Source organism: Protopterus annectens, chromosome 5.part0 (genome assembly GCF_019279795.1).
Source record: "Protopterus annectens isolate FY-2018-M chromosome 5.part0, PAN1.0, whole genome shotgun sequence".
Classification (NCBI taxonomy): Eukaryota; Metazoa; Chordata; order Ceratodontiformes; family Protopteridae; genus Protopterus; species Protopterus annectens.
The window spans coordinates 1,169,639,246-1,169,664,648 of NC_056735.1; the positions used below are offsets into that span (position 1 = coordinate 1,169,639,246).

The window sequence follows — 25,403 nt, forward strand, 5'->3', positions numbered from 1 at the left end:
TATAAAAACAAGAATAAATATGTAAATATGTGTATATATAAAAGTGCTTTTAAGATGCTTTTGAAAAAATATATATGTATATAAAACATATAAGTAAAATATGCATACAGTTAAAAATCCATTAGGAATAAATGTCATGTACGTATACATACAACAGGTACGAAAACATTTTTGTACCACATCCATATCTAAAGGGAATGTTTCACCTCTCAAGAGCCCTCAATTTAAGCAGACTGCTTATGGAAAAGGCTGTCATTTAAGCCTGGCCAATGAGTGGCATCAAGTCGTAATTGCCATAGCAACTCAGCTTTGTCGAGTAATCTGATGAAGTTCCTGCTTTTATTTCTGGAACGAAAGCGCTTATACCTTCTTGTTTGTCTGAATAAAGAAAGCATCCCTTTACTGAATTGTACTGAACTGGACGTGTCGGCTTGATTTAAAGCACACACTGGAATATTTCAGGGCTCACTGGCTCTCATTGTCTGCATACTGCTTGTGGGACGATTTCTCAAGATAGTGACTAGAGGTTGGTTTGTCTGTTTTGATCTGGATAGGCCTACCATAAACAATCATGGAAAGTACAGTTTTGTACCTACCATAAATGTAGATGTTCGACTGTTCACCCTGCTGCAGTCATCACACTTGGGTTATCCTGCCGTCAGGCGGTCCCACAGTCGGCCTGAGTTCTAAAGTCTTGGTCCGGTGTCGGTTGCTGTCGCTTCTTCCCTGACGTCAGTGCGCCAGGGGTATATAAGAGGCATCCGATGCCATTTTCTTCAGTTTTTCTTGCCCCAGATGTCAGGTGCCCCCAATAGGTAGGCAGTATATATATATATATATATATATATATATATAGCTATATATAAAAAGTACATATAAAAATAAAAGAATACCTTCAGGTACAAGCAAATACACCACAGAGGTTGTATAGGATAGAGTGGTATAGATAAGTCCAGCTAGTTCAGAGGGGATGGAGGGAGGGTAACCTGGACTGCAGCAGGGTGAACACTTGAACATCTACATTTATGGTAGGTACAAAACTGTACTATGTTCATCGTGTTACCTTGCTGCAGTCATCACACTTGGGTTGAATCCCAAAGCTAAGGATGGGTGGTGGAATTAAACAGGGTTAGAAGAATCTAGTAGGCCCTGCAAAAGAGCAGTGGCAAAACCAGCTCTGGTCTTAGAATATAGAGGTAATGTCTTAGGAGTGGATGTGAAAATAAAGGAGGACCGTGTTGTAATGAGCTGAAATTGCTGAGGCGTGGATCTTAATAAATGAAAAGGAAAGTCCTTTGTGTAACATCTCAGTTAAATATTGTAGTATTTGAGGAATGTTTGGATCAAGGGGATTTTGGCCTTTAGCCTGGTTCCAGGTGCAAAATCTTTTCCATTTGTCTGAATAGGTTTTCCTGGTGCTGGGCCTCCTGGCCTCCAGAATGACATCCATAACAGCTTTGGATAGAGGTGTTGGCTGGTTGTTTAGGTAATTTACCATGCAGCCAGGTTTAAAGTCTTGAGCTGGCTGTGTAGAATCTGACTGTCTCGCTGTGAGAGCAGGTGAGGAATTTGTGGAAAAATCCATGGTGGGCCATGGTCCATGTTCCTTGGAATTGGATACCAGTGCTGGCGTGGCCAGTCTGGTGCAATGAGTATCATTTGTGGCATCTCTAATCTGACTTTCAGCAGTACCTTTGTTAGAAGAGGCAGTGGAGGAAAGGCATACACTGTTAATGTTTTCCAACTGAATGAGAGGGTGTCCAGTTTCCAAGCTTGTGGATGGAATGTCCTTGTGCAAAATTTTTGAAGTTGGTAGTTTTGGGGCTTGGCAAACAGCTCTATGTCTGGGCGTCCCCATTTTTGAGTTATCATTGCAAATACTTGTGGATCTAGTTTCCACTCGTGGGGATCCATGATGATTCTGCTTAGGTCGTCTGCCAATGTGTTTTTCTTTCCTGGCAGGAATTGTGCTTGTAATTGAACCTGGTAAGACAGTGCTGTGTTCCACAAGGTCATTGCTTGCCTGCATAGAGGGTAGGAATGTGTGCCCCCTTGCTTGTTTATGTACCACATTACTGTGGTATTGTCCGTCTTTATTATTAGTTGCCCTGGGTGTAAGAGGTCCTTGAAAGCTGTTAGGGCATTCTGTACTGTTAGCATTTCTTTTTATTGATATGCAGATGCCTTTGATCTGTAGTCCATTTGCCCTGAATGCACTGTCCTGCCATGTGTGCTCCCCAGGCATAGTCCGATGCATCTGTTGTCATAGTTTGCCTGGCTGTGGGTAAGGCGAAAGGCTGACCCTTATTGAGGTGACATGCCTGTGGCCCACCATAGAAACTCCTGTTGAAGGCAGGGAATGAGTGGTATCATTGTTTCCAAGCTGTGGCTGTGCTGAGTCCATATGCTTTTCAGGTACCATTGTAATTTCCTCATATGCAGTTTTGCAAATGGTATTAGTAGTATGCAAGATGCCATGAATCCCAAGGCCTGCAGAATTTTTCTTGCAGGGAGTTGGGTCTTTGTTGCCATTATTTTGAAGTATTGATTCAGCTGTTGTTGCTTGCCTGGCGTGAGATAAGCCATCTGGGTCGTTGTATTTAAGCTGGCACCCAGGAATATTATGTTTTGTGAGGGCACTAGTTTTGATTTCTTTTCGTTTACTGTGGACCCTAGGCAACTTAGAAGGTGTTTGACAAATGCAAGAGTAGCTGAGGTGTATATCTTCTTTCCCCATCTATCTAGGGCTCGGGAATCCCTTTCAGAGGGCACAGGATTTTTAGCCATAGAAACTTTAGCCCCTTTGGGACCCTGGGAAATTGTTTCTGGGTCAGCCACAGGGCTTTTATAAAGGAATTTGTGAGAGTCAGGTACTCTGTAGTACCTGTCTGGTTTGGCTGGAGCAGGAGGTAGAGTGTCTGGATTTAGACTAGACTCCAAGTAAACATCATCCACAATGTCTAAAACTGGAGGGATAGCAAGTGGTCTGTGCTGGGGTAGTAAAAGGAACTCTCGGAGCCTTTTCTTAGAATCAGAGTAGTCCTGGCCTTCCCAGTGGAAATGTTCCCTCATGGTATGTAAAGTTTCCCCAAAGGAGTAGTCTTCAGGGGGAGATGCTGAGGGAATAGAGTCTTCAGCATCAGAATTTTCATAAGGGGGAAAAGTGTAATCCTGTTCCTTAGAAGAATCTGAGGAAATTGAAACCTGGTCAGAGGAAGCATAATCCTCCTCTTGTCTTGGTCTTTTATCTGGAGGGGGATGGGAACCCCTGATTAGGGTAATCAAATCTTCAGCCATCTTAAGCATCTGGTTCTTAGGCACGGGGCCTTGAACTGTAGACTGATGTACAGCCTTTTTTGGTTTTAATGGAGTTTTAAGCTTAGCATAAGATTTAATGGTGAGTGTAGACGGTCTTAAGACACCTTCTGCAACCGAGGATGTTTCTACTGCACCGGGATCTCCTTCTGCTCCGGTGTCAGAAGGGCCTAATGAAGATGGCTGCGACAGCCTAGTACACTCTGCTTGAGAATCTGCAGCTGTCTGGCGTTCCAATTCTGCGGTCGTCAGGGGCTGCATAGGCGCCTCACTGAAAAACGGAGAACCGGCGACAGGCCCAGCAGAGGCCTCGGAGTCTGGCTTGTTACTAGGCTGCCTGTCTTTATCCTTGCGTTTATTATGCATGCCAGTCGTCGGCTGCTCTAACGGCATGATATATTTAAATTTCCTACCAAAGTAATGTCATGCGAAGTCAAATCGCCGTTTGATAGTTTGTTTATTAAACCTAGCACAAAACTGACAAACCTGTGACATCGTGGTCTGGGCCTAGGCAAGGAATACAATAAGAATGGAAGTCCTTATGAGGTATTTGCTTCCCACAAGAAATGCAATTGTTAACTTTTTCTGACATCAGACTGAGGCAAGAAAAGGTTCCCCAACGGGGTACTTAGCTTTATTGAAGACTTCGGACTGAAATTCGATTTGAAAATCTCAGGTGTCTGCCGACTGGCACTTGCGAACTGCTTCTGCTTCGGGCACCGCGTGGCAAGAAAGACTGAAGAAAATGGCGTTGGATGCCTCTTATATACCCCTGGTGCACTGACATCAGGGAAGAAGCGACAGCAACAGACGCCGGACCAAGACTTTGGAACTCAGGCCGACTGCAGGACAGCCTGATGGCAAGATAACCCAAGTGTGATGACTGCAGCAGGGTAACATGATGAACATCTTTGAATATGCAAACACAATTGCCAAAATCTCTTTCTTGATATAGGCATACTGCATCTCAGTTTGGATAAGAGTTCTCGTTACGTAGGCAACAGGTTGACCCCTCTTGTAAAATGACTGCACCAAGACCAAATTTCGAAGCATCACAGGAAAGTGTAACTGGTTTGTGATCATCATAGTATCTGAGAGTAGGTGGACTAGCAATTCCCTGTCAGGACATCAAATGCTCTCTGCTGTTGCTCTAAATAAGACCAGTATACATCTTTACGTGTCAGCTCGCTAAGCAGTGCTGAAAGTTGTCTCAAATCTGAAATAAACTTGCCTAGGTAGTTAACCATGCCAAGAAAAAGTTACAGGGCTTAAACATTTTCTGGAGCTGGCATCTCGAGAATGGCTGTTTGCTCTGAAGGGTCTGGTTGTAAGCCTGAACTAGTACAGAAATGACCAACATAAATAGCTTTCTGTAGCCTGAATTTGCATTTCTATGGACTGAGCTTAAGATTCATTTGACGTGCTCTTTCCAGAACTTTTCTGAGGTTTCTGTCATGCTCCGCTTCACCATTACCTATGTCTTCTACTATAATAGCACAAGGATACCCAGAAAAAATTTGCTCCACTGCACACTGAAAGACTACACTTGCAAAATTTATTCCAAATGCCATTCTCAAAAATCTGTACCTGCCAAACATACTGAAAGTAGTGAGCAATGAGGATTTCTTGTCAAGCTGAATTTGTCAAAATGAACTCTGCATCTAAGACAGAAAAAAACAGTGGCATCTGGCATCAAGGCTACTACACTTCTTTGACTGTGCGCATTGAATGATGAGGTCTTTTTAGTGCTTTGTTCAAATCTCATGGATCAATACACATTCTGATGTCATCTGAGCTTTTCTTATGAGTTACCACCATGGAAGATACCTATCCAGCTGGTTCTGCAACTGGACAAATTACAACTTGTCACATGATTTTATCTAACTCTGCTTTGACTCTGTCCTGCATGGCTAGTGAAACTTCTCGAGCTGGCCTGATAACTGGACTGACATCTGGGTCTAACTTCATGGAGTACACAACTGGAAGCTTCCCTCATTTGTCTTCAAAAAGATCAGCATAGGTAGAAAAAATGTACTGGACGAAATTAGAGTAGTGGTCTTTTAAGTTAACATGGTGGACTTCCTTAGTAAATGAAAGCAGCCCCATTTTCAATGGTCTCTGAGCCCCAATAATGACTGGACGTGCCTCTTGACCACATAAAATGAGTTGCAACATGAAAGCACTACTGAACCTTTGGTCTGAATTTCTTCACCTCCGCAAGCAACAAGCTTCACGCACCTTGCCAGATCAAGCCTTTCACCATGACACACTGTAGAAAATGTTTCTGCTGACATAACATTGCACTTGGAACCTGTGTCAACTTTGAGCTCTATGGGTTTTGCATTTATCTGAATAAAACATACTTCATTCTTTGTCCTTAAATCTTCTGCACTTACTGTTTCATGAAGCACTGACACACTATCAACATAAAGAGTTGGGTTGCAGCTCTCTAACTGATCAACTTGTTTTTTAAAAAAAGTTCCCTTTTAATAAAAGAATGTGGACCTTTTGATTTGCAAAACTTTTTGAAATGATTCTACTTATTGCATTTGTGGCACTGTTGACCAAAAGCTAAACATTTTTCCCTTTTAGATTCATGACTTCCACCACGATTACGACAGTTGGCAATGAAACTACATTGGGGCCCATGGTTGGAGTTTGCTGATCCACTCTTATGTTTCTTTGAGAATGTGTGAACTCTGTAATTTGCTAGAAAGCTCTGGGGTTTACCAGTGGGTGCTGAAGAGGCTGCAGTTGCTGCCATGTGCTTGGGCATGTTTCTTTTAACCATGTGCTGTATACTATCAACATGTGCTTTATTACTGTGCCTTCTAGAGTTATTCTCATTTGTAAGCATATCTTTGTGCTTTTCTGTGAACTTGTGTATCTGACAAATCTCAGTGGCTTTATTCAAAGCAAAATCAGTCATGAAGCAAAATTTTCTCATATCGTCATCTTTGATACCATACACACGTCTCATCTCTTATCAACTCATCCCTTAAATCACCAAATCTACATGCTTTAGCCTCATTTCTCAGGTCAGTTATATATGCTGCAAAAGTTTTACCAGGCTTTTGATCCCTTGTGTAAAATAAGGGCATTTCCATTGTAATGTTTGTCTGGGGCTACACATTTCTCTGAATTTACATTTTAAGCATTCGGGGTCCTCCCTTGACTCACCCAGTACAATATGACGTTTTTTTCCCCTCTCCTGCAAAGATATAGCAGGTGCATACACAAATGAATGTTCCCTTTCAATGGCTTCTGACACAGCTAAACCAAGCAGAATAAATGCCTTTGCATGGTCATCTTTATCAGAAAATCAATGGTAAGACTTTTCCCTAAGTGTTGTTGATAAATGGCTTTGGATAAATTCTTAGTTCTTTAATTTTAATTTCCAATAATGCTGTGGTCTTCAGTAGGCTGAAGTCTTCCAAAGTTGGTATTGTGTTTGTATTCCATCTTCTTCTTATATACTTCTTTGAAATTGCAAGTATAGTCCATACTAGATACATGTTTGGCCTATTCAAGTGAGGACCTTCGTTTACATTTAATAATACAAGCGCTTTAGTTAAATAAAATCATTCATTAAATAAAGCTTGTAGAAAGTTATTAATACCATTCCAAAATGGTTTGATTTTAATAGAATCAAAGAAAATGTGGTTCCAATCTGCATTGTGTACTTGCTCACATCTCCAACATATTCCTTTTATGGATAAACTAATTTTACTGATTCTGTCTGGGGTTAAGAATGCTCTGTGCAAGCATTTCCAATTAAAATCGTTCCAGTATTATATAAAAGGATGTATATTTTATTGATAGTAAGATATTTGTTTCAATGTCTTCAGTTAACTGTATTGAGTGTCCTTTTGTTATATATTTCCAATATGAGATTGTGGGTGTTTTGTAGTTTTATCAAATTTTAGTAAAATTTTGAAATACTGTTTCCCTTGTCAAAGTCGTATATAATTTCATATATGTATTTCGTAAATTTAGGTATTTCTTTAAATGAAGAATGGTTAACTATTCTGCTTAAATCTTGCAAATATGACAGAATACTTTAAAGTTAGCCAGTCTTGTTGTGGAATTTTGTATGTTGTTTTTATTACTTGAATATCTAAAACTTTTAGTTCTTTGATATATTGGAGCCAACAAACAAATCCTTTCTGGTCCCAGGAATTAATAATTTATCTATATATTTTATGTGGAAAGTTATTTGTGACAATAAATGGTGTTAAAAGATCAAACCAGATTTTTAAATCTATATTTGCATTAATAATTTTCCTAAATGAGTCAATGTAATAATTAATCATACGAGTTTTAGTGGGTCTAGTTATGTTATATTGCATGTTAATACATATGTGCCATGGCAAATTGTTTCTGTTATTTGAAATTTTTTTGTAAATCAAATTCATTTATTGATATTACAGTTGTTACAGTAATTATTTTCAGTTTGCAGAGTAATTTGGACTTATCCAGTCTGAGATTGTTTTAGATATTGATGCTTTTATATACGTTTCTATGTCAGGAAAGTTTAATCCTCCCTGTTTCCATGGTCTGATATGATGTATTAAATCTATTCTGTTTCTTTTGCAAAACCATACAAATTTTATTAGGCATGAATTTATTTCTTTAAGTATATTCCTTTCTGGTAACTGTTGTATTGTCAAGGCTATATATAGGATCATGGGCAGTAAAAACATTTTACTGACTTAAGTCTATCTTCAAATGTTAATATTATTTTGTTCCATTTTTCCACAGATATTTTAATTGTATTGATGATGATATTGTAGTTTTTTGAGACTAATTCATTATTATCCTTGCATAACTCAATTCCTAGATATTTTAAGGTAGATTCCTGTTTCCCTGTGATGTGACCCCCTTAGTCTGCAGTTCTTTTCTTTATTTAAAAATTTAGATTTTTTGAAATGGAGTCCTGAAGTCATGTGAAATTTGCCAATTAATATATTTAATTCTATTAACGTCTCTTTTGTATTAGATAATGTTAGTATTATGTCATCAACAAATAGCACTACTTTAGAATTATATTGTTCATAAACATCTATTCCTTTGATTTTTATATTGTTATGAATTGAATCTGCCAATATTTCAATAGCCAGAGCAATTAGAATCGGTGACATGGGACATCCTTGTTTAGTGCCTTTTGTTTGTATAGATTCATAGGTTGGTACTAGGCTATGTGCCCAAAGGCATTTATAAGCCTAGCCAGAATGTGTTGGCTTTCGCCACCCCCTTAGATTAGTTCCCTGTGCCTCTGTCCAGCAGAGCCACTGAAATGATCCCTGAGGTAAACTTTCTGTTTCCCATCCACTCGTCAATGTTTCTTAGCGAGGAGCTCTGCCTAATGTAGATTGGGATCTTGTTCCAAAGCCAAAGCATGGGAAGTCTCTGGGACAGGAATCTATCCCTCCAGCACGTCCTATTTATTGTTGTGGTGAGGTTTAGATCCCTAGAGGGTGTGGCTTGAGGGGATAAGGTTCTTTTTAGGTGGAGCATGTCCATCAAATCTGGGTTGGACATGGCCTTGTATGTCAGGCAGAGATCACCTCTGAGTAGGCGGCATGCAACCGAGTACAACTGGAGTTTCTTCAGTTGAGCTGCATAGGGCATCTGTTTGAGGCCAGTGATCCTCTTGGTGAGGTACTTCTGTGGTCTTTCCAGCTGTTGCAGGTGTCTTGTAAGGTATATCCCAAATGGGGCGTTGTACTCTATGATGGGTCTGATGAGTAGAGGGGCACAATGACCTCTTTTTTGATCTGGATGCGAACCCTTTTGTGATTAGGTGTGCCACGTAGAAGGATTTTCTAACCACTTTAGCAATGTGATTATCAAAGGTGCGATTACGATCTACTTGGGTCCTCAGATCCCTTATTACGTATTCTGTATTTAGGGGACTACCACGTATGTGGGAGTTTGTGGGTACTTTTGTTTTTTTCCAAAGGGGATGACTATGCAGTTTTTGGCATTTAGCTTGAGGCCATGATTTTGATACCAGGTGTCCGTCTCAGTGAGACCCTTTTGGAGGATGTCTGTGTCAGCCGGAGAGTCCATTATAGCCCCTAGTTTGCAGTCGTCTGTGAACTTGGTCGGCCATAGACCTCCTGTGCTTACCTGTACCTCTGAGAAGTATATGCCAAACAAGAGGGGTCCTAGGACTGAGCCCTGGGGAACGCCACTTGTAACCGGTTTAGAGTCTGACCTAGCTCCCGCAACTCTCACCATGTGGGTTCTGTCCGTGAGCCACTTGGCAACCCATCTTGTAAAGTAGGGGTTTATGTTCAGACTGGTGAGCTTGTCTACAATACCAGAATGGGAAATGGTGTCGAAGGCCTTAGCAAGGTCTAGGTAGGCTGTGTGTACCACCTTTCCCTCGTCTATAGCCTTGGTAACCATCTCAAAGAAGTCCACCAGGTTTAGGAGGCATGATCTGCCCTTAAAGCCAAACTGGGTAGGGTCCAGTGTTTGGAGGTTCCCAATTTCTCTGTTAATGAGTTCCATGATGATGCGCTCCATAGCCTTGCAGACCAAGCTAGTCAGGCTTATAGGACGATAGTTCCCGGGGTCTGTTGTGGCTCCACCTTTGTGGAGTGGAATAACTGTTGCTGTGCACCACTCTATGGGTATGTAGCCTATGGAGAGGGTGAGTTTGAACAGTGTGTTTAGGTGAGGGGTTAGTTCGTCTTTGAGCTCATGTAGGACGCAGCCTGGGACACTGTCTGGTCTCATCGTTGTTGTGTCTTTCAGCTTTTCCCGGTTAGGGGTCGCCACAGCGGAACTCCAGTCCGCTAATGATTGGCAGTTGATTTTTACATGCTGAGTTGCCGGCCCTAACACACAACCTTCAACGAAGGTACGCCCATTCACGCATGTCTCCACAGACGACGCTCTAGCTGAGAATCGAACGGGACATCTTGCTGTGAGGTGACAATGCTACCGTAGCACCACCACCACCGTCTGGGTTCCATTGATGTTGTGTTTTTGGCTTTGGAGAGGGCTGTTTTAACCGGAGTGTTTGTGATTTCAGGGACTCTGCATTCTTCTGGTATGGTTATGTGCCCTTTTGGGGGTGAGAGGGGGTTGAAGTTTGCACTGAACCTGTCTGCCAGGATGTTGGCGATATCGGTCGGTTCAGTGTATTTTGTGCCATTCTGCACTAACTCCGAGCAGATCTGAGCATTGCCACTTAGATTCTTGACATAGCTAAAGAAAGCCTTGTGGTTATCTTTTGAGTCCTTGGCAATTTTTCTTTCAAAGCTCACCTTGGATGATTTTATGAGGGATCATAGTTTCTTGCTGATACTGATCAGGGATGTCTTCCCTTCTTGGGATTTTACTGTTTTCTGTACTAGTTTCCTCCTTCTGTTGTATAGCTTGTTTAAGGCAGGAGTCCACCAGCCTGGTTTCCCTTTCTTGGAGGAGTGAGTCTTGGTTTTGCTTGGGATGGCATGATCCATGCATTCTTGTAGCTGCCCATAGAATGCATTAGTAAAGTATTTTGCAGCTTGGACAGTGTTATCCTTCAGAATGGGGGCTTTGAAACTTTACACCTTGGTCTTCAGTAACGTGGAGTTTGCATTTGAACATTTTTTCATGGTGGTTTTCTTGTCTAGAGGTGGAGGTGGAATATGGATATCCAAAGTGATTTGTTTATGGACAGATCTAACCAGCGAAGGGTTGACCTCTGGTGTGGAAGACCAGTCGCCCATGTTGGTGATGACCAGGTCCAATATGTTGTCACCTCTGGTGGGAGTGTTGACCAGTTGAACCAAGGCGTTTGAGTTTATAAATTCTAGGAAAAGTTGGGCAAGGGAGTTCGTACTTGAGTAGTTCTCCCAGTTAATGTTTGGGTAACTGAAATCATCCAACATTAGGGTGTTTGGTTGGACCTTTATATTTCCCAGAGTTTCCAGAAATGCGGAATGGGGGTCCTGGGACATGGTGGGTGATCTGTAGCAAGCTACAATTTGAATTGCAGTTTTGCCCATTGTTAGTTGTACGTTGATGATCTCTGAAGCATCGTGTGGTGCCACTAACCTGGAGGTGTGGGTATCCTTGATGAATATGGATACGCCCCCACCTTTTGTATTTCGGTTTGGATTCTGTGGTCGAAATGTATGGTATGAGTTGTAGCCTGGTAGTGCTGGGGTGCTCTCTGGAGCCTTAAACCAGGTTTCTGTTACTGCACATATATCGATTTTTGCCATACTGAGGAGTGCCTCGAGTGCATGCATTTTGAGGTTTAGACTTCTGGCATTGAGTAGCATTACCCTCAGTTTTTTGTTACTTGTGCTAAGAGGTTCAGAGGTAAAAGGACCTAATTTGCCATATGCTAAATTATTTGTATATATATATATATATATATATATATATATATATATATATATATATTCTTTAGGAGATGAAAAAAGGATGCAGGAAATTCAATTAGCATTAGGATTTTGAATAAATAATCCCAATTTAGGGAATCAAATGCTTTCTCTATATCTAAGACAATTATGAGTGTTTCTTTAGTACCGTAATCTATAATGGAAATTATCCTTTTAATATCATCATGTGTGTGTCTATGATATGTAAATCCAGTTTGATCATTATTTATTGTTTTGGATAGTGGTATTTTCATTGTTAGTTAATATTGTCATAAATATCCTATAGTCATTATTTAATAATGATATAGGTCTGTATGAGCTACAGAGGTTTGGGGATTTGTTTTCCTTTTGGATTGGTGTGATTAAGGAATATCTGCAAGAGGTTGGTATTAAAGCTTGTGACTGAATTTCCAATAGAGTTTTATTTAAGAGGAGTAGTATCTTTGATGGAAAAATTCATATATTTCCATAATTATGACATCTATACCTAGAGCTTTATTATTTTTCCCTCTTTTATTGTATCTGCAATTTCCTTGTAGGATAGTGGTGCTTGCGCTGTAGTTTTAATTTTTCTGGTATTTTTTTTAATATTAGAACATTTTTCATCTAGATTTAATTGATCGATATGTATATTTTCTTTTTGGAAATGTTCCATATAGTCATTTCTGTAGGCATCAAGAATGTCACCTATATTCAAGACATTTTTTTCCTTTCTTTTCATGGAAGATGCTTTTAATGTTTTTAGCTTTTGATTGTATTTTGAGTCTTGTGGATAAATTATGTAGATGCTTGAGGGAAGTGGCCATGGTATTAATTTTTAGTTTTTCTAAAGCTAAACTAGTTTTATGTGTTAGAATTTCATTGTATTTATTGTTTAATACTTCTACTTTCTTTTTCATCTCCAAATGATTTTGATTTTTTTCAGCTTTTACTGACAAAAGTTTGGATTGTAGATCTAATAATTCAGAATCCCATTCTCTGATTTTTTTTTATACCAAGTTAGGGTTTTACCATATATGTAAGCTTTTAATGAGTCCCATATCATTATTTTATTTGTCTCTATGGTGTAATTAATATCTAAGAACTGTAATTCAGATAACCAGGGTTTGGAGTGGGGTGGGATTTGGGATAATGGTTAAGGTGTTTACCTTACAGACACAAGGTGCAGGGTTTGATTCTCACAAGGGGTAATTGGCTAGGCTTTAAATTGCCCGCAAGGGTAGTTAGCCTAGTAGTAATCTATGAATCTAATATATGAAAATGCAGTCTGTAAGAAAATGTCATACTCTTGCTCAAACACTTCAGTTCTCAGCAATATTACTGTCAAAACACAAGCGCACTGGGTTTTCGAAATCCGTCTGCCATGCCCGCAAAGTATCTACAAACACACTGAAAATATGGTCCCTGCAATTATGTAAGAACAAACTGTTCTGTGAGCTTGTAATAACATTCAAATGCACAATAAACTATTTGAAATACTGTACTTTGCAAAATATGCTCTGAAATGGCTGTATCTTGCGAAATAACTCTACTGTAACACTGCACAAACATGCGAACACTTTATACACTTCTGATAACTTGGATATCTTTGATTAATATGAAAAATACATACTTAGCGAAAATGCAGTCATTTTCTCTTATTTTATTAATTTTATGCAATTCGGACTTTATTTCAAACATTTTCCATAGTAATTTGAATATTTTTTATCAATATCGGACATACCAGTTTATGCGAATATCGTTTAGAGCACTCTGTATGCCTCGTTTCATATTTTGAGAATAAGAAATAGTGCTGAGCAAGTTTTAACATCTGAAATTAGTTTCTAACCTGTTTTGTGAAGTATATGTACACAGTAGGGATGATTCACTCATCTATATTCCTCCAGTTTCAATCAAATCCCTCTCAAACTCAAATTGAAGAATTTGGCTTTCATCCTGGCCTCAAGTCGTTTTAGACGTGATACTTCTGAAACCGTATCGCTCGTCCTTCTCTAACAAAGATGACAAGCAGGTGCGGTATTTCGTTTAGATGCTTTAATGCACAGAAACACATCAGGATGGATAGCAGCATCATAAAATACAAACAGACTGGCCAACAGACAGACTTCACATACATACATGCTTACATCTCAACAGCTTACTATAAAATAGGCTCACACGTGCTCAGCATTTATTCACTTGGGCTATCCCTTGGAGAGTTTCTTAAAGAGACATATACACACACAAACACACAATGACCTACAGGTGGTTCCAGTAAAACAGTAAATAAATCTACTGATAGCATGCATAAGGAAAAATGACTGCAAGGTGCTTTAAGCAATCAAAACAAGCAAAGCAACACACAAAAAACAGCACTAGTGCATTCAGATCTTAAAAGGATTAATAAAAAACACATTTTGAAGATGACAAAAGTTAAACTAGGAAAATAAACTTAGAAAAACTAATCAAACATTAACGTACACAGAGGAATAAAAAAACATAAAATTACCTCAGTACCCTTTCTCTTAATATTAGTGCACACAACACTGTAGTTCTTAACATGGTTTCTAATTCTGAAGTTGGTTTAACATCAACAAATTCTAGTTGCTCCTGCCCGAAGGATTTTTAGCATCAAAGTTATTTATTTTTATTAGCACAACTACCAGAAGTTAGCTATTCAGTTCCAAAATCCCAGCAATATTCTTTAAGAGATAACATCCAGGTACTCCCATACAGAAAAATTACCCACGAACTCAAGAAAATGGTAAAAAATTACACTGGCACAAGATACAGCACCTTTTCAAGATCCACATAACATCAGTTCCATTAGCCAGCTCCATGGCAAACACAAAGTCCTGACTACAGTGCAAGTGACCAGAGTTTGACAACTCAGGAGCCTGTAAGAGCTGGCAAGAAAGGATGGGAGTGAGCAACCACTGTCAGTTCATTGGTTCTGGTTCACCACTTGAATGACTCCCAGAGGAGTATTAGGTGTTGCACTCACAAAGCACCACCCAGTAAGCATGTACTACTTCTATACATGCATGCACATAAGCCAAGACAGCAAATGGAGGCATGCTATCTGTAGCTGGGCAGCACAGAAGCACAGCTTGGTGAGACAACTGCATGTGATAATTTCCAATAGTTAAATAAACTATTACTTGACATGTACTACAAAAATAGAACATATTTTTAGCATCCCAGTGGTTTACACTTTATCAGCACAATATCAAACATTGTGTTATTCATCTACACAAGGCTAGCAATGTCTCTGCAAGAGAAAGCACCCCATTATCTATACACAAAGGAGACCCCCCAAACTCAAACAGCTGCAATATACCATGGTTGGAAAAAAATGCGCAGACAGAAGTGACAACAAATTTACAAGGACTCCACCGGAATAAATAGCTCCTACACAACACACAGCAGTGTCATAAAGACTCCATTAGAACAGCTAATTCTTAGACACTAACAACAACAACATAAAAGATAAGCTCACAGTCAACTTCCCCTCTAAGCAAAACTGAAGATCACAAAATCAAACAGACTCAAAGGTGTTACACTAGTTCAAAACAGTCAGATTTGATCACCTACTTCAACAAATAAATCTTCAGTCATTATCACTAGCAAAATAATTAGACAAGAAAGGCTTCTGCATATCAGGTAGAGAACTACAGCAGGATCGGCACTGAAGAAATGTGTTCCATTCAATTTAAAAGGTGCTACTTACTCAAAATGTTAATAACTGATCATACAAGACTCAAGGTCCAGAGTGCTATGAAGCCTGTGGACATCAGAGGGCAAAGGGCAACTTCCAAAGCCTACAAGAATGCCATGATGTGAAGAATATGTCAGTTATACATGTCATCACAAATCATTTTCTTTCCTTGGTAAGTAAGCTGCTAACTCAAAAACAGAATTACTAAAACTGAAGTCCTAATATGTCAGGAGTAGCTAACAAAGGATAAAAGTCAGTGCTCAATAATAAAAAGTATACCTTGTTTTGTGTATTGATATAAACTATGAAAAAGCTATTAACTGTAGAAACAAATAGCTATTAAAATATTATTTTAATTACATCAAAAAAGAAAACAGCAGGTAACGTGCAAACAGTGGGAATGTACATAACTTACCTTGGGAACAGTGACACCTGTTAGCTACATAGGATAGAAAACTTGTTAAGAAGTTAAAGGACCATTACAGAAACTGAAAAAAAAAGACATTTTTATCTATGAATTTCCACATATTTCAACACTCAACAGTAAAAAAAAAAAAAAAAATTCTAATGTTTTTCTAACTCTAAATAACATCATGGGGCACATTTGATCTTGATCTCTTGGCAGCTGCCTCTTGCCCATAATACACTGTGAGGGCACAAGCAATGAATAACTCACCCAAGTCTCTCCTGTCAAATCAGATCTCCATTTACTTAAAGGGGTAGCAGTAAGAAATCTTGGGAAGTCAAATCTTCAATAAGTGGTAGTGACTCAACTTATTAGTTTCCTACAAATGAGTTGAATAATCTTTAAAAAGCATATAAAGTGTAAAGAAACTGAGATGAGACAGCTTTTTTAAAAAGTGGAATTTTGTGAGCCTCAGGTCCTGCAATCAGCCAAAATATCTGGATTGCAAACCCAACTGATTAGTAAAGTTGCGTCCAGTGGTTATTAAGCTTCTTCACATTCAGACTGCAAAGTTAAACAGCTGGAGGGAAAGAATGAAGATGTGAACGACAGTACACAGTAAAATAATTGTGAATTATTAGAGCTTGAATAGCTTTTATGACTCCAGTAGGTATGAAATAAGATCTACAGATACACTGCTGTGAGTGTTTTCCTTGGCAAGGGAAACTTTCAAATATGTTAGGGCAATGACATGCAATAGCAAGGGAGACAAATTCCTAAAGAAAATACTAACAGATTTCATTCTGCCCCAGTGTGCACTAAGGAAGCTGGCTAGGAGAGAGGTGCCACAGAGAAGAAACTGCTTAACTGTGTCATCTGAATATGTATAAGTTTGGGGATCACTTTGCAGTGAGGAAATACATGAATAGGGAAGAAAACACTGTGTTTAGGGTGAAGCTGCCCTTTAAATGATGAAATATGTATGTTCATGACCTTACACTAACAAAATAAACTCCACTAAATCCAGTAACAAAACAGTCACTATATATTTTTATGATGTGAAGAGGTTTATCCAAGAGTCAGACCCCACCTGCCTTTCCAAGAAAGAGTAAGACCAAGATGTGCCTTCACAATAAGCAATCAAACTATCATTCTGAACAAAAGATAATACCTCATCTAAAGCATTAAAGTTTTTTTTTTTTTTTACCAATGAGTATACAAGTTGCCCTGCTGAGTAAAACCAACAACCCTCAACGTTCTTTGACTTCAAAGTACTAAGTCAAAAAAGCTTCTTTTTTGATACAGCACTTGATGCAAAAAAATCATTATCCAGTCTGACAAGATTACTACCACTTTTTTTTACTGAATATTTTTTGCTGATTTTCAGAGACACACATACAGTATGTATATCAAAGAAATATTTACATAATCAAAGCTTAAAGTGGAGAAAATTCCAAAAACAAACATTAAAACAATGGGTGAGAAGGTCACTGAAAAACCGATCAGTAAAAACAAAATGAAAACTCCACAGCAAAGCTAGAACTTCCACTGATTGACTTCCCAAACCTCTTCTATCAGAGGCACATGGGATATATGCAAATGATCCTTATGAACATCAGGTGTTTCAGCTAATTGGCGATTCTGAATGCCCATGACTTGCTTCGTTGTTTTAATGATATTTTTGCAGTGGCCCTAATGATAATGGACATCAGCTGGGTATAACAGCCCTGTATTTCTAATGCTTAATCAAACACACTGCTTGTGCTGTGCTGAGGAGGTCATAAGGCCGAAATATGCATATCCACAACTATTGGGGTTTGACTTTACTGGCTTGAAATTGTCCATTAAAATGACGAAGCAAGTCATGGGCATTCAGAATCATGAATTAGCTGAAATACCTGATGTTCATAAGGATCATTTGCATATATCCCATGCGCCTCTGATACAAGAGGTTTGGGAGGTCAACTCAGTGGAAGTTCTAGCTTTGCTGGAGTTTTCATTTTTTTATTAATAACTATTTACATAGGATGTCTGTACTTGAAAAACTTTTTCTGGAATGCATCTTTGAATAAGATTATAATTTATTAGTCTTCTGTTTCCAGCATTTGATTTACTTTCTGCCAGGCAATGCTTAAGGAAGTAGGTTGTTCTGTTCTTTCCTTGATTGTTTTCAATTCCAACTACGAGACTGATAAAACCATGTTCTTGAAATATTTAGAATTGGGAGGAGTTACAGCTTTCCAGTTCTGTGTAATATTTTTCCTTGCAACAGCAAAAAGAGTTCACAAAATTACATATTTTTGCCTTGGAACACAAGATGGCATAGGTGTATTCAACAAAACTAGAGATTGTGTAAGTTGGAAATTGTCAGTGAACAGTGCCTGTATCAAACAGTTAATACTTTCCCAATATTGTTTGAGTAAATGGCATTCCTAGAACATGTGCTGCCAATTGGCTATTGAGTGTGATTTACACCTCCAACATCTATTTTCTTTATTATATATTAGTTCTAATTTGTGTGTTGATATGTTAAGTATGTTCTATGTATAAATTACCATGTGAAAAGTTGCCAATATAGTGATAAAGATGTTAGTTTTGGAGATCTAAGAATTATTGTTTTATCTTTATCATCTGGCATTTTACCATTAACTGTTTCATAGTATTTCCATATATTTTGTTTATTACGAACTCTTGTTTCTTTAACTAATTTGTACAATGCTGATAAAATTCCTTTCCCATTTGTGGGAAATTCTATCAGCATTATTAACTGCTCTATGAACTTAGGAACCTTTTCCCTGACAGACTTCTGCATTATTCCTGTTGGTTTAAAACCGTTTGTCTTAATCCCTGCAGTGTTAACCACATGTCATTTTCAAGGATGAACTCACTAATAATTTGCTCTATCATTAGTACTTTATTAGTGTTTATCAACTGATGACAGTAAATTAAAACATTCTTACTAAGTGTTTTAACTGTTACTGAGTCCCGAATTATAATATTATTTTGCGTATATGCTATTGGGAATATGAAAAAAGTCATAAAATGCTGAATAAACTAGTAAGCCGAAAAGAAACGGCAACCTTGAGTCCCGGTCTTAGTAAAATATTTAATTTATTCAAAAGACACGAAACGTAGAACCAACAAGAAACATAAATCCAGTCAGGAATCAAACGATACTAAGCGCTTTCACCCATCAAGCTGGGCATCATCAGAGTACAATTAGCATGTTGCTAGTCATCCCTTAAATACTTTTAAAATGCCATTAATCAAATAATTAGTCAATTAGTTAAAAAACAGAATATGAGTTTCTTAAAGGTACTTCAACCCATTTAGAAATTTCTTAAAATATAGATGTAGATGTTAGAGAGCGTTTATGTTTATCAAATATTTGTGTACAATAAATATGAAATGCAACAATCAATATAATCTTAAAATGTAATACTAAACAAAATACTGAAAATTTTAAAAATTTTTAAAAAAGATTGAATGGAAAATAGAAAAATAGTATGATGGTAATTTCATTAATATTAAATAAATATAGTATACTGGTCAATAATTAAATAATTAATTATACTATCATATAGTTACACATATTCAAAATAATAATAGTAGTGATAAATTGTTTTTTTAAAAATGTTTTATGTTATCAAATATAAATAATATATATAAATATCTTTTAATTTAATAAATAATTCATTTAAAAATATGTATATATGGAAAAAAATGTGTGTGTGTTTATGTAAAAAATATTTTAAAAATACACAATAATTTATTTAATAAATTCATATAAAATGAGATCGAAGTTAAAGTAAAGTAAAGTTTTGTGTCTTTTGAATGAATATGAAAAAAGACCATGCTTTTATATACAGATTTTTTGTTTACAGAGTAAATAAAAGACTTTAGGGTACTGATAATGTATTTAGAATTTATATTTTTGTGTTTCCCTGTTGCGATACATTCCTTCAATAACCAAAGTAAGCTACTCAGTACTATTTCCATATGTTTATATATTGTATCACGAGTGGTTTTTAACCAGATTTTTTTCAAGTACTAGTTTCCATTTAGAACTATATTCTTTAACTATAGAGAAACTGTTTTTAAAGCTGACTACTGCATATATTCTTCTAAATCTGGTAAGCCTATTTGACCTTCTTCCCATTTATCAAAATGATGTCTTAGGACAACTCTAGGTTTTTTAGGGTACCTTAAGAATTTTGTTATTAACCCTTCAAATTGTTCTAAATAGGATTTTGGTGGAGGTAGCGAGCAAGCTTCTATAAAATACAGAATTTTTGGGAATATAATCATTCTAATCATATATAGCCTTTCCTCCATGGTAAAAAAAGGCTTATTCCATTTTTGTATGAGTTCTTTGATATTATCCGAAATCTCTTTATAGTTAAGTTGTACTGTTGTATCTATGTTATTTGTAATTTTAACGCCCAAGTATTTGACTATCATTTCTAGATAAACATTTATGATATTTTTATTCAATGCTTCTTTGCTCATATTTATTAATAACATATTGGTTTTATTTTCATTAAATAATAGTCCAGAAATCTTCTTAAACTGTTTTGTTGCTTTCCATAGTTCTTTTAGTGTGTTATCTTAACAAAATGTCATCTGCAAAGAGCAGAATCTTTAACTCAAGGTCAGTATCTAGTTGAATTCCTTGAATGTTTGGGTTTGCACACATGAAATTTGCTAATGGTTCTATTACTAATGCGAACAACAAAAAAGAAAGTAGACAGCCCTGTTTTGTACCTTTTGTAATGGTAACAGGCTCCGGCAAACAGGATCCTATTTTAATGTACGCCAAAGATTTATCATAAAGAGACCTTATTGGTGAGATAAAATTTTTTGAAAATCCATACTCCGCCAGTGCAAGACAAAGGTAATCCCAATTCACAGAATAGGGTGCACTGTTAATATCTAAGAAGATTACTACCACTCAATGTGATGAGTTCTACAAAGTCAAATTCTTCTAGGCAATTAAGAAACAACTCTGACCATTAAAGACCTGGGAGAAGAATTAGGCAAAGTGGTACAAAACAAGACCATATTATTCTCTCCGCTGTTCCAAGGATGCTCTAAAAAATTCTTAAATTGGTTTTTGTACTCTTATTTTGCTTTAGGGTAACAGTTTGATTTCTTCTTATTTTGGTCTCCCATCAATGTCTTTTAAGAGCAAATTCAAGAAAGTGGACTGTTATAACAGCCTAATAGTCATGACTTTGAATTAGATTTCTCCTAAAGTTGTTCAGTCTGGACTGGAAACTGTCCATTTTTGGAAAAGTCCTAAAGTGTATAAATATTTTTGAAAACAATGTTTGAATAGAGGACCCAGACTTGACAGCTCTTTGCATTATTCATATTAAAGAAACATACACATTACAATTTCTTAAGTAAAACAAAGAAGCAAAGTAAATATTAAATAGTACATGAAACATAGGGTAAGAAAAACTCCTTCCATTAGTTAATGAATCTTCAAAAGCAAATTCCACTTCAAAACAGACATAAAAAAAAGCTTCCTTGTTAGGAAAGCAGATGAAGAGCAACACAACAGAGAAGTTTATGTGGAAGATCTCCAACTTGAAGTCAGTCCTTAGCATACCCTTTTATGACTTCTAATATCCAAATGTCTAATCCTCAATACTTGGAAAATCTAATGAATATTTCTCCTACTTAGTTTGCAAGTAGGCACAGACAAAGACCAGCATTTGTATGACACTGAGATAGTCTGATTACATGGGCTTCCTGGTGTTTCAAAGGATTTTGATAAGTCTTGTATGTTTTCCTGTTGTTGTCTCTGAAGAATGATTCTTGGCAGCTGAAACATTTCATAGTATTACCAATGGGTTAAATTTCTTTCATTTACAACAGTCTTACAACACATTGCAACAATGAGCATAAAACAACACAGGAAATGTGCATTTCATATTATAACTGACATGCAGGATCATACAATAGAAAAATGATAAAGATGCTAAAAAGCAATGTATACAAAACAATGGTGCAACCAGTACTACTGTATGGTACAGAAACCTGGGCAGTAAAGGCACAGGAGTTGAGGAAGCTAGAGATGATGGAAATGAAGTGCTTGAGACAGGTGATAGGACTCGCACTGTGGGACAGACAAAAAAATGAGGACATAAGAGAAAAATCCAAAGTAGCTCAAATTATAGAAAAAAAAAAAAACAAAGTTTTGGGCACATGCAAAAAAGCAGAATACAATCTGGTAAAAATGATTTGAGAAAGACAGAAAGAAGGTAAAAGGAAATGATGACATCCAACAGAGGTAGGTGGATTGTGTGAGAGATCTACAACAGTCAGGCACAAATGTCAAAGAGGGCAGGAGTGTGGCACTGAATTGAGAAAATAAATAACTTAAGCCTATAAAAGTTTCTAATCACAGAATATGTGGGGTATAGTAAACCTATTCTGAAAAATCAAAAACTGTTCCTCTGCTGTGATTTCTAAAGGCCACTGTTATGGCTGTTTAATGCTTAGATGTTGAGAATTATGTGCAAGGTACGCATTTAAATGAAAGTCTAGAGGATCTGCACTGACCTTCACTAACAGAGGTCCTGTGGGTCTGGAACTGCAAAGATCATTGTTTGTTTTGGATATGGAATCTACTCTACCTCCTTCACTCCATGTAACGTTCTCTACTGTATCTCTTACTAAATTATATATGCAGAGTGGAACATCCATAATCTCTGTTTTTGTGTTAGCATATTAAGAACAAGATCTGAGCCAAATCTATCTTCTTGCTGCACTCCATGAAGTAGAGGACCTCCACACTATCTGCAGTGTCTCAAGAACATTTTGTTCTATGATTTAACAGTCATGACATTTGCTGGTGTTTGCTTCTGAGCCTCGTCTCTAGCTTCACACATTTAGTTAAAACTAGCAAATTATCAGTGACTTAGAATGCTACATTTCAGAACTATGTGAAACATATTACATAATTTAGAGACCTCAGAGCCAAAGTACCCAAACTGTAAAGTCAAACACTTCAAATTCTTTATATTCTTTTGGCAGAGCAAAGGCTGGATAATGGTGACATATCTCTCTCCTTGGGTATGTAATACAGTTCTGACTGTTGAGTGTCTAACTTATGACTTCTTGCAAATTATGAGATTTCTACAAGTGTTCTTCACACACTATCATCCTTTTTAAACCACTCCAACTTTCAAACACTATTTAACTAATGATGTTGCCTGTGCTAATTTGATATTACAAAATATTCAAGTTCTGAGGTAAAGTGAACATCAGTAGCTTTAAATGGACTGTACAATACTGTACTGGTGACAACACTGCAGCTATATAGTGCTCTCTAACTGCCTGATTGCAGTATTTGTGTAAAGTACACATTTTGTGCATCACATACATAAATTTATACTTCTATATCAGCTTCAATTAATTAGGACTGACACACATGGTTTTGGTAGCACCTAAAATGGTGCTATGTAATGTTGCCCATAAAGTGCAGTTGTACAAGTTGAACTTGCCATAACAGTAGATGTTTGAATGATCACTGCTGCAAGTAGCCTTAGCTAGAAATGGATTATTATCCTACCAAGGGTACAAGAGCCGGCCAGCTTCCAAAGCACGTTCCATGTGCCCAAACTGTCAAACAGCTTGAGATGAGCCAACTAAACGACGAGAGACAGGGAGGCTGACATTTGAAAGGACAATGCTAGGAATAACAAAAAAAAAATAAATGTCTAAACCGTAGCATAAAAAACACACAAAAATGCAAGAGAGAATGGAGGGAAGGAGCAGCTACTGCAGCAGTGATCATTCGAGCGTCTACTGTTACGGTAAGTTCAACTTGCACAACTGTACTATGTTCTTCATACTGATGACTGCAGCAGTAGCCTTAGGTATATGGGTAGATTTCCATAGCTAACCATATTTAGGAGGAAGGAGGAGGATCAAATAGCTCCTACAGAATGGGCCAAGCAAAACATGATCTAGACCTACTGAAGGAATCAACCTTGTACTGCTCTGTAATCTATGTACAAAAGGCCAAGTAGTAGCTTCTAGAATACTTCTAGAATTCAACCCTTTCCAAAAAGTCATAGATGAAGCCAAAGTCCTGGTAGAATGGGCCATGACCTTGCCTGGAATAGTTTTCTTGTGATGAGTATAGAAAAGGGTAGCAGCTTTAGCCAACCATTTGGACACAATCCGTTTTGACATAGGTTGCCCCTTCTTACCTTCACTGATCTGAAAATCTGAAAGATTTTGTTCTGTCAAGATAGTACCAGAGCTGTCTACGGACATCCAAGCTGTGAAGTATCCTTTCACCATCACTTTTAAGTTCAGGAAAGAAAACAGGGAGATAGATAGTTTGGCTTAATGTAAACTCGGATACAACTTTAGGCATAAAAGAAGGCTTAGCTCTAAAAGAAACTCTATCCCTATGGAAAATGAGGTAGGGCTGACAACATAAGAGCTTGCAACTCGGAAACCCTGCCTACAGAGGTCAGAGCAATCAGTAAAACTGTTTACCTTAAAAATCTCAAAAGTCAGCCAGATTAGCTGGTTCAAATGGAGTAAGTGCTGACTTCTTTAACACAAAATTAAGATCCAAAGCGGAGGTCACCAGTTTACTTGAAAACCTCTTATATAAAACCCCTTTCAAGAACATTTTGACAAGAGACTGCCTCGAAAGAGGAGGATCCATGACAGACATGCTGAAATGGCAGATAAATGGACATTGACAGAGGAATAAGAAAGGCTATAGAATAGCAACGCACAAAAATATTGTAAACTTAGAGAACAACTAGACCTGAATGGGTGCTGATTATGTTGCTGGCTCCAACTACAAAACCTTTTCCACTTGCTAAGATCTGATTTTCTAGTAGCAAGCTTTCTTGCCTCAATTAGTACCCACTATGTCCTCAGAAAACTGGTGCCTAAAAGGAATCCAAGACCCTATCTTCCAGGCAGTCAATTACAGTTGATTAATGCTGGGGTGTTAAACACCTCGTTCTTGTGTGAGTAGATCCATTCTGTGAGGAAGCTTGTGGCAACTAGCCCTGGCCATTTACAAAAAGAAGGGAGAACACTGGATGACTAGGCCAGAAGGCAGCCACCACAATCATCTTGGAGGATTCCTCCTGAATTTTCAGAAGTACCCTGGAAATTAGTAGAGAGGGTGGAAAGGCATACAGAAACATTCCTGTCCAAAGAAATGAAACAAAAAGGCATCCGTCTTCCAGGCCTTCATGCATGAAGCCCTGGAACAGGATTTTGCCAGGTGATTGGTCACAGAGGAAGCAGAGAGGTCTACTCGAAGAACTCACCACAAATGAATCAAAAGACCCCCTGATCTAGTTTCTATTTGTGAGGGTTTGCACTGGTTTTCCTCATATCATTTACAACACAATTTTGTTCTGAAGCAATGTAGGAAGCTTATAGGATGAGACTGTTCTGTGAAGGTGTATCCCAAACTAATACGGCTAGTCTACAAATGGGGCACAACCTGGTTCCCCTTTTGCTTGCTGATGTACCACATAATGGTGGTACTGTCTGCAATCACTTGAAAGGAGTCCAGGGGAGCAACGATGGTTCACAGAATTGAGTG

The 25,403-nt window shown here is 37.7% G+C and overlaps 1 protein-coding gene across 1 annotated transcript in view; it reads right to left on the bottom strand.

The window, feature by feature from the left end:
* Positions 1-25,403, bottom strand: part of XRN1 (5'-3' exoribonuclease 1) — a 2,408,514-nt gene that overhangs the window by 826,943 nt on the left and 1,556,168 nt on the right. Inside the window, exon 30 of the mRNA XM_044071018.1 lies at positions 4,822-4,855. Within this exon, the coding sequence (XP_043926953.1) occupies positions 4,822-4,855 (34 nt within the window). The remainder of the gene's footprint in view (positions 1-4,821; positions 4,856-25,403) is intronic.